At 42.8% G+C, this 10,642-nt stretch overlaps 1 protein-coding gene across 1 annotated transcript in view; it reads right to left on the reverse strand.

Annotated features, from left to right (window-relative positions):
* The window catches only part of ssbp4 (single stranded DNA binding protein 4), an 87,389-nt gene extending 85,741 nt beyond the window's left edge, over positions 1-1,648 (reverse strand). Inside the window, exon 1 of the mRNA XM_086224154.1 lies at positions 1,478-1,648. Coding sequence (XP_086080280.1) covers positions 1,478-1,533 — 56 coding nt within the window. The 5' untranslated portion in view covers positions 1,534-1,648. The remainder of the gene's footprint in view (positions 1-1,477) is intronic.
* Between the last annotated feature and the right edge of the window lie 8,994 nt (positions 1,649-10,642).

Below are 10,642 nucleotides of genomic sequence, written 5' to 3' on the forward strand. Positions count from 1 at the left end.
TGAAAGATAAACACTAAAATAAACAAATTCAAGAATTTCATTATTCACATGCAGCCTTAACACAGAACTCATCCCCAGCTCTCAAAAGACTTGTATTCCTCACAAGTTAAATAATTAATCCTCCTCCTACACTATCATTTGAAACACACGCTGCCTCTGCACTGATTTCCCTCCCTGTAGCACATGCAACATAATCTGCACTCCTTCAACAAGCTGGAGCCGGTAAGAACTGAAGATTCATCCTCAATCAATCTGTTGCTGCTGCAAATGAAGCCAGAACACAAACAGGTGTAACGCAGCCGTAGCGTCTGCTGATGGTTCATATTCAATATTAAAGCATCATATGCCGGGGTCAAAGGTCAGGCTGCCTGCTGTTAATAAAGCCACATGGGGCTGTTTTCCTTTTGAATCCTCAGACATTGAACTGCTCCTTTTTCCATAGCTAGAAAGTCGTGTAGAGGGAAGCTTAAGCACAGGAGACAACCACATCTCTAGAAAGCATCATGAGCTGGACAAGTCAAGACAATGCAAAGAAATGTGTGTGTTACAGATGTGTGACAGCCTCTGAGGACATGTTTTTAAATTACAACGGCAGCCCAGCAGGGATCCGCTCCTCACAACACCACAATGATTAAAAATAAAGATTTCTTTCAGTGATATCATGCAGAAGTACTCTTCAGGGATGGTGAAAACTATCATTAGCTGTCATATTCACTGTAGAAAGGATGCCTGACAATAAACTAACACCAAAAAAAGAAGAAGTTAGCATGGTGTTTAAAAACACACGTCAGTGATTCCCAACATCTGATATCCATCAATAAAAGTCTGCTTCTCTTTTCTTAACAGCTTCATTTGTGGCAGCATGGCCGAGCTGCAGCTCCGAGTCAGAGCTGGAGGCTTAAAAAGTTTACCGCCGCTGTCTGACTGCAGAATGGGACAAAACTTTTCCCTTCATCGCCTGGTTCTACTGCGCCCCGGCATCCACAGCCTGGCCGAGCAGCACGCGTCTACATCTTGAGACAGAAAACGCTTCAACCATCCGGTACGTTCAACCGCTAAACTTTACAAGAGGCGACCGAGCAGAGAGGGTCCGTACAGGGGTGAGAGGACGGAGGAGAAACCCGGGATGACATGGAAATGCGCTTCATCCACTTTCATTGCAGCAGAAAGCGTGCGTAAAACATCACCACATACACTCCGCGAAAGCTTGAAACTTACAGCAGCATCTACAATATTGTAACACGGTGCGTAAAAAGTGCAAACAAGAGGTAAAAAAAAAAAAAAAGAAAAAAGTTTAAGAGACGCACCTCCAAGGTGGTCGGAGGGGAGGGGGAACCCGCACGGAGGAGCGCACTTTAGTACAGTACGCTCCTTTTAAATTACAGTACCTTGTTTAGAAAGTTGGACACCCCTCCTCTGCCCCCTCGCCCGCATGACACGCAGGTAAACTCTGCAATAAAGCGCATAATTCACTTACTTCTCTCTCGCTTGGCTATCGGAAGGGACCACCGCTCCTTTACCTTTGGCGTACATGCTGGATTCTGTTTTAAGACTTTTGCCCCACTCAACACCTGTCAAAGAAAGCAGCCAGGAAAACGCTCCATCTCCATAGCTACCCCTTCAGTGTTGTTCCTCCCCCCCCTCCCCTCCTCTCTCTTCTCCTCCCCCTCCTCCCTCCTCCTTCTCTCTCCTCTCCCTCCCTCTCTTTCTCGCTCACTTTTTTTTTTTTTTTTTTTTTTTTTTTACATCTCCAACATTGGCCACAAATCAGGCACAGTTTCTATTGGGGGGACTTGAAACCGTCCTCTGCTAGATTTTTTTTTTTTTCCCTCCTCAGTCGCTGTTCCGCAGCCCTGCTCCTCCTCCCTCCGCTGAACAAACGGTGGGGGCTCCTTAAAGGGAAACACACACTTCTTGTTTACTGACCTCAGAAACATGAGGGGAGAAGGGGGGACGATGGGAGAGGCAGTCCACGGACAGGCGCTGGTCTTCGGGCCAGCTCTTATGGGAGACTGGTTGTACTTGTGTGATTTTCACTCATTAATGAGTTCACCGTTGTCTTTTTAAAGGTTGTTTGCTGGTATTTGTAGAAGTAATTATGCTGTGGGTTTTGCTCACTTGTGAGGTGTTCTGGGCCCAGCCTGTTGTCATTATAACTAAGTCTTGTGTTCTTTTCATGAGCTCAGCAAACTGTTACATAATGTCCGCAGATCTTTTTTCATACAGCAAAGCCAGAAATACTTGTTGGCTAGCATGAGAACCAGAAAGGACACTTTTAATTTTATTTTCAGGCTGATATTATGCAATCTAAATTCGAACAAAGATCACAACTTGTATATATCATTGTACGCCACAATTACCTACGCCAAGAGGCGCCACCTGGTGGCGACAGGAAATCACATGTTTCTTTCACAAGTTGAGCTCTCCTCCTCCTGGTTCGACCAGATCCATCTTAAATTAGACAGAGATACCTTAAGAAGTTAGTGCTCGTTCATTGTAAGTGTTTTCGTTAAATGTGTTACCATGGTGATGGACAGAAAGCTTTCATAACGGAGCTCCACAAGAGTCCCTGCCCAAAGGCAAGCTGAATTTAAGTCATAGTCCAAGCGCCACCTTGTTGTTACAAGGCGTAAAACAGATGTCATAAGCATTTGATTTCTAGCAAAAATTAAATTGTTTATTTTTTCACATGATGTGTTGCAACTTAAGGAATTAAAAGACTGTATTCTCTAGCGCCACCTAGTCAATGTTAGATGTAATATTTGCTCCGCCGAGTAATATTTTCTCTGCTCTGCTCCTTCATGCAAAAAACAATTTCATCACTGGAACAATGGATGCACATGTACTGACATCTTGCTAAAAACGCCCAGTTTAGTCACCAAGACAACATCTGCAGTCGTACCAATGTCAACAATGACAATTATTATTATTATTGTATTGTATGAATTATTGTGCATTACTTTTTAGTACGGAGAGAGTATGAACAACCTGCATGCAGGTGGTTGTTGTGTTGGTCTAGGTTCCCCACTGGGCCCTCTGGTGATAAAGTAGGATCTCCTGTATGTTTACTGTGCACACACGTGCACACACGCACACACACGCACACACACGCACACAAAACAAGACAAATAGGTTCATATTTGGCATTACAGAGTGATTGATGATATATAATCATGCAGGACTTCAAAAGTCTGTTTGCGACACGAGATATTGATCAAGGTTATGCCATGCAGATGATGATGGTTTACCTTTGTAAACAAAATCCTTCATGCTCGGTGGTTTCTATGTGCCTTTATCAACTCAGCTCCACTCAACACAACGAAACCTGCTTCGTTGCTGAAGATGGACTCTAAGACAGTGATTTGATTTCACTGACTGACATCCAAGAGCTGCACACACCCACTTAAGACTCTGTCAACATGTAACCAGCTTGAGTCTATATACCACTAATTCAAAACCGTCACCCGGTATCATTATGAATGTATATTTATTGCTCGTGCCATTGTCATTTGTCACTTGTTTCTGTCTATTCCTCTGTTCATCGCTTCAAGCCTCGTCTTCTGGCAGTGATAGTCCACATGTGGTTACCTCTCAGGCTCTGTCCTTGCCTACTCCATCAGCACTGTGACAGCTTTAAATTGGTGGATAAATTGTTTTGAGTGTCACATGATTGCAGTGAAATGACTTGAACATAATTTGATCCATTTGGTCTGATTAGATTTGGAGAGTCTAGAAGAGCCATACAATACAGTTTTGCACTTTCATGTTAGGCTAACTGGAAGTGCTAACATAATATAGAGCATGCTGAGTCAGTCACCGCCTACTTCAAATATAGTATGAAATGTAGAGAGACTTCTCTGGCCGCAAAAAGTTTAATGAGCATTCTAAGAGCTTGTTTGGCGGGAGTTTGAATTTAAAGGTTGACCATTTATATGGAAAGATGCTGCACTATCAAAACTGCTCTTGTCTATAGTATCAAATAATGTGCAAATGTAAATGTTGCTATGGACTGACAAAAAAAATAGTGACATGCAACTATTAAAGGATCACTGGTAGACTTTGAAGGCTTTTGTACTGTCCTTTTTTTTTTTGGAAGGCTGCACGGTGGTGCAGTGGTCAGCACTGTGGCCTCACAGCAAGAAGGTTCAGGGTTTGAGTCCCGGCTCAGGCGCGGGATCTTTCTGTGTGGAGTCTCCATGTTCTCCCTGTTCCTGTGTGGGTTCTCTCTGGTACTCCAGCTTCCTCCCACAGTCCAAAGACATCAAGAGGGGACGAGGCTGATTGATACTCTAAATTGACCGTAGGTGTGACTGTGAGTGTGAATGGTTGTCTGTCTCTATGTGTTGGTCCTGGGATGGACTGGTGACCTGTCCAGGGTGAACCCCGCCTCTCATCTGTAGATGCTGGGATAGGCTCCACCCCCCCGCAATTCTTTACAGGAATAAGCGGAAGAAAATGGATGGATGGATTTTTTTTATGCTTAATGTAAATCCATAAAACAAAAGAACTACACAAAGATACATGCAGAAACCTTGCACACTAAGTTCAATGTGCCCATTTTTTCTGTCCTTTGGAAAAATTTGCTGTACGAGACAAATAGGGTTGTCAAGAAGTGAAGAGGATTTTGTGGTTCTGTCCCTTCTGCAAAAAAACAAAAAAACACTGAAAATCAAACCTGTTCTGAAAAAAAATATCAACTGAAGCTGTGGATAGTATAGATGAGGGTTTGTTTGTTTTTAGCATGTCAGTCAATTTTGGATGAAAAATATATTGCAAAGTCCTTAATGATTTACAAATATCCAGACAAACAAATATGTAAATAAGACTAAAACACCTTTATTTCATAGATTTTTTTTTTTTCAGTCTCCATGTTTCAAGCAGTTGCCCATTATAAATGGGTCAGACATTAATGTCACACTTGAAGATTTCCTCCAACCTGTGGAGAGCTTTGACCCAGTCAAGTGATATGTTCAGGACAGGATTTTTGAGTTGAACTGTTTTTCCTCTGTAATTCAAGATGTCAAGGAGGAGGAGGAGAGGAAAGATGGACTGAGCATGAAGGGAAGAGAAGAGACCGAGGGGCCCCGGCAAGTCAAGGCTGACTCATAAAGACTGTAGGGCGGAGGTTTCCCTGCTGCCTTGTGTTTGGTTGTTTCTGGGTTGCGTGTTTCTCTCTTTTCTGGCACTAGAAAAGGTCCTTCACCACACGCACACACATACACACAGACAAACACACGAACATAACCAACACACACACACAGGGTCTGGAGATGTTTTCTGAGGCAGGTGACGAGAGGTGGACCTAGAAAGGCATCCATTCGCTCTGCACTGAATTATTCAACCTGTGATTAATTATGATTTGGCCCTGTGAAGGCAGGGGCTGGGGGAATTCCTCTGTTGGTCTGAAATGCAGCTCATTGTGTTTTCCTTTCCTGTGCAGGCTGAGGTTGGGGTGGAGCATGGGGGTACTGGATGCCTGGGCGTCTAACTTGGACCCTCACTGTTGGAGTTGTTGCATAACACAAAGGTTTTAAACGGGAACAAGTGAGCTCTGCAGACTGGATCAGACTTTTATACACATTTCGGGGTAAATGCAGCCAGTGTGGCCAGAGAGGGCTTAGTGGTTCTTGGCTTTGCAGCTACATTGTTTGCATGAGTTAGTGGAGGGCCACCCAAAGGAGAAAAAGACAGAGAGAAACAGGAAAACAGTTTACTACAACATCTCTCCTAAATTGATATGGGTTTCCCAAATAGTGGCATGCTGTTGTCACTCATGTCTTAATTTGACACTCTCTCCTTTATCATCAATCAATCAATCGAACTGCCTTCACATTACTTAATCCGAGGAACTAACCATTTTCACCATTCCATAACCATTTCTGTCTGAAAAATGATCCTTCAACCAAGGTCTTTAGGACTCTTAAAGACCTGAAATCTTATTTTCTGTGTGTATTTGCCACTTGTGCCGAATATCAATCGTGAAACAGTTTTGTGAGATTCGGGACTTAAAGAAGAAGTTTTCCTTAAAGGTGTTAGTGTAGTTTGAAGGACCAACACCTCAAACTCTTCCCGAGATGTTCGAGATCCTCGCTCTACCACACCAGAGTACGGGACACGAGCTGGCTGGCAAATTTCCATATAAAATCACAAAACTTCTGCAGTTTCAGTGATGAACTTATTGGTCAAGCCCCATATCACTGTCAGGTTTCACTCGTCTGTAAAATCAGTGCCTCATTAAAAAAAAAAAAAAGCAACGCTGCTTCCTTGTTCTATGCTTTTATTTGAGCCTTGTTTTCTGGGGGAAAAAAAAATCTTTTTGCATTTGTCAGTCAGCCCAGTGAAGACTTCTAACTGCTTACCCTTCATTTACACAGAGGAGAGAGCCAATAGGCCTTCCGTGGGCAAATTGGTGTTACAAGTCAGCCTGGAGCCCTTTGTGTGAAGTGTTCAAAGACAGATTGAGAAGCTCACGGATGCCCTGCTAACACATTCCAGATAGATGGATATATGTGGATCAGGTGCTGATAAACTTCAGGGAAAACCGATGAGAGTGCAATTGGCAACGTGAGGGGACACCTGTAGGACGGATTACCTGTTGTTTTTGTTTGTGGATGTTTTTAAATGGGAAAGTAATGCACATCAAGGGTTCGTCAAAAGGCGCTAATCACTGGATGCAGACTTGAAAAAAGGAAAAAAGTGTTGCAATTTTCATGAATAGTGATGATGTTTCAGCCTTCTGTCACAACAATACAGGCACTCTGATTGGTTACTTAGTTTATTGTACAGTGTGTGCATACAACATAGATCAAATAACACACTGAGGACACCTGCAGTGACAAATAATCAGAACTTCTGAAACTTTTAGAACAGCATCTCAATCTGTTGTTTCCTGCATGTTCTTTCCCCTCTGTTCTTTTCTAGAGGTTCGCCAGATCACTTATTTTACAGAGACATCTACTTGTGCACAATTTTTGAAACCAGACAGACTTCTTGGTGAATGTAAAGTGTGTGTCCCCCCTCTCTACTGCACATTTTTGGTCTTAGGGTTAGTTGGCATCGTAAGAAAATGCAACCATCTCATGGAAAGTTTCAAACCTGGATTCTTGTTGCTTTAAGGTGAAGGTGCTAACCACTGTACCACAACAGGTTTTACTGTTTTACAATGATTTTGAATGGCAATATATCAATTGGCTTGTTGAGTCAAACAACGATAAATTAAATTATGTTAAAGAGAGCACAAAAAAAACATTTTGCATACCTTGAAACCTCTTAATGCTCCTGCTCCAGCTCCTTCCTTGTGTCTCTCTAGCTAGCACCTTAATCGTATAAGGATATCCGTGCGCAGTACATTAGCCTGAAAAGTCGGCATGCTATGGGATAATAAAAGTTAAAGAGCAAATCCTGTCTTCAGGCCTGGCTGACAAACACCATTAGCATACTTTAACGTTCTACCTAGCTCATCATCTACAGAGCTGGTCACACATCCGTGCATTCCGCCTCCCTACTTCTGATTTGTGACAGAGGTGTGTGAGTGCCTGAGAAAGTGAGTAGCCATCAGGTCAGCGGAGTGTCAGAGTTGGAAACGGTAATGATAATCAATCCCTCTTAGCTAACAAGAAATCAACGTAAGATGAAACCTTGTTCGTCACAGAACAGCGAGTGTGACTTTTAGCCCCCCTTGGAATAACCTGGTGCACTGTTGATTAACTCATCACTTCTTTATTCACATTCTACCCATTCATTTTTGATTTTTTTTAATTATCATAACAACAACAGATCCCATCTCCTTTGCTGCTCGGCAAACAGATTCAGCCTAAGTAAACCCCAGAGCTGCTGTTGTTGTGGGTTGTAGTTCTGAACAGAAGACAAAACAATCATTTCACCTCAATCTGAGTGAAAATAGCGAATAAAAAGGGTGCATGACCTCAGTCAGTGATTATCATCAGACGAACACCCACCAGTGCAGATAAAAATCAATAAAGGTTTCAGAAATCCAAAAGGCCTCACACACATAGCAGATTAATAACACTGATGCATATTGTACAAATTTCCTAAGTAGCTATAAATGTCTGCCCATTTAGTACTCAGCAGAGGTCACCATTTGGTTAGAAAGTGTTTTCCTATGTGTTTAAATGGGCCACATCAAGACGGCTCGTGGGCTGCTCGATAAAGAGGACTGACAGGGCCAGTGATAATAGGGTGACTGACCCGTGGTGCCGTCTCATATGTGCTGGCGTATTCAGCTGTGCTACGAAAGGACCAACGCAGATCTATCATGACTGTTTTGGGATAGGCAGGGTTGGTCCTCATACCAAACTAAATGGAATCCAGCAGTCTGAGGAAAGAAAGGCAATAATACACAACATGTTCTTCTGATATTCAAAAGTAATGGATGAGGTGAGAGAAACACCACAAAGAAAAGCATGCCAGAATAAAGCACCACAATGCGAAACAAAGTTTTTCTGTATGGCAACTCAGTGAGTACAGAGACTCAGTATGTTAACTAACGTTAGAAAAGTCCATTTATTGTGTTTGTCAGACAAAAACTGGACTAAAATGTAAATGTACCTAATGTAAACGTACTATGTCCTGTTTGTCAAAATTGGATTAACACACCTAGATAATGCAACCGAAAATGGGAATACTCTGGTATATCCATTCATCCATCCATCCAATTTCTTTACCGCTTGTCTGTTAAGGGACGCAAAGGGGGGGGGGGGGGGGGGCTGACCCTATCCCAGCTGACATGAGATGAGAGGCGGGCTTCACACTGGACGGGTCGCCAGTCCATCGCAAGGCCATCAGGAGTATTTTGGGGTTCAGTATCTTGCTCAAGAACACTTCGACATGGTCACAGGGGGAAGTGAGGATCGAACCAGCGACCCTTCAGTTGCGAGACGGCCACTCTACCTCTGAGCCATGCAATAAAACCTTCTTCTTGCCTGTCTCTATGACACTAGTTTCTATTATCTGGTTCGTGTGTGTGCGCGTGTGCGTGTGTGTGTGATGACCAACCAGCTGTTATGTCCGTACACCTGCCATCCTGCCTGTTTGTCTGTTTTGATTTGTGTCATTCCACTTGAACACCAAGTTCATCTTCACCATTTCCAACCCTCCTTTCACTCCACTTCACCCATCTGACACCCAGCGGCTACAGTTGGTCTCTGCCGCAATGAGAAAACAAAAAAACACCAAAAAAAACAAAAGCTTTTGTGCATCTCCTCACCAGATACAGGTAGTGACCACACATGAAAGACCAACTCAAATCTTTCAGGCAGCTTCTTGAAGACGTTCAAAGTCTTTGCAAACTTCTAAAATACTCTTTGAAAAATAGAGACACGTTTTCACATCTTCCTTTCTTCTGTTTAACTTTTTGTTCCATAACATCAGCCACAATCCTTGATGATCGGGGGCTTAAACGACACAATGGACAGCCTCGGTGAGGGCATGTGAACTTTGATGGATTTGACTGGCTTACAGAGTGGATTGCACGGCAGAATCAGTTCAGGCAATTTAAATGTTTTCATTGTTTCATTGTTTTTTTCTTTTTTAGGGAATCTGAGTTGGTGTCAACATGATGACCCCATTTAAATTATTGAGGGTCAGATTTAATATTTCCCCAAAAATATGATCATGAATATAACCACTGAATCCATGATGGCAAAAAAAGCCCAAAATAGATTATTGATTATAAGTAAGTAAATAAGACTAAATGGGATCTTTTGTCTTTGAAGACACAGGAATGTTAGAGTAACAGGTGGTCTATCTGAATTGTGTGATTTTTTTTTCTACAAACAAGTCTCTGAGAACGCAAATATACAATACTGTATTTCCTTCCTTGAAAAAACGACAACACAGCATTGAAACAAACACGCCTCATCTTCTATATTTTACATTTTGTTATGAGCCACCACATGTTTGTGAAGTGCTGCATGGATGACGTAATTTTGTATGCTAGTCCAGAGGGTAGCGTCACTTTGGGTTCCTTTGACCAAAAGGCCAATGAGATTTCTTGCATTTGATCTTGTATTTGGGTGGCACGGTGGTGCAGTGGTCAGCACTGTGGCCTCACAGCAAGAAGGTCCGGGTTCGAGTCCCGGCTCCATCACAGGATCTTTCTGTGTGGAGTCTCCATGTTCTCCCTGTTCCTGTGTGGGTTCTCTCTGGTACTCCAGCTTCCTCCCACAGTCCAAAGACATCAAGAGAGGACGAGGCTGATTGATACTCTAAACTGACTGTAGGTGTGACTGTGAGTGTGAATGGTTGTCTGTCTCTATGTGTTGGTCCTGTGATGGACTGGTGACCTGTCCAGGGTGAACCCTGCCTCTCACCTGAAGACAGCTGGGATAGGCTCCAGCCCCCCCCCCCCCCCCCCCCCACGACCCTTAACAGGTGGTAAAAAATGGATGGATGGATCTTGGATTATTAAAGAAAATAACCTTTGTGTCAGAATAATTATGAGAATTACATGTATTTTTTATTAAGAATATCTCCACAAATGAACACTGTTTTCATTTCTGAAGTGTAAACGCACATGTCAGGAAAACACATGACTTCAATGTTAACACAACTGTCGCACACCTTCTCACTGTGGCACGTTAAGGTTCCTGACAACCTCTGTCGTCTCATTGAAGGAACATAA

The sequence above is a fragment of the Aulostomus chinensis genome, chromosome 14 (genome assembly GCF_037954235.1).
Source record: "Aulostomus chinensis isolate RoL2024-O1b breed Wild chromosome 14, RoL_Achi_v1.0, whole genome shotgun sequence".
Lineage (NCBI taxonomy): Eukaryota > Metazoa > Chordata > Actinopteri > Syngnathiformes > Aulostomidae > Aulostomus > Aulostomus chinensis.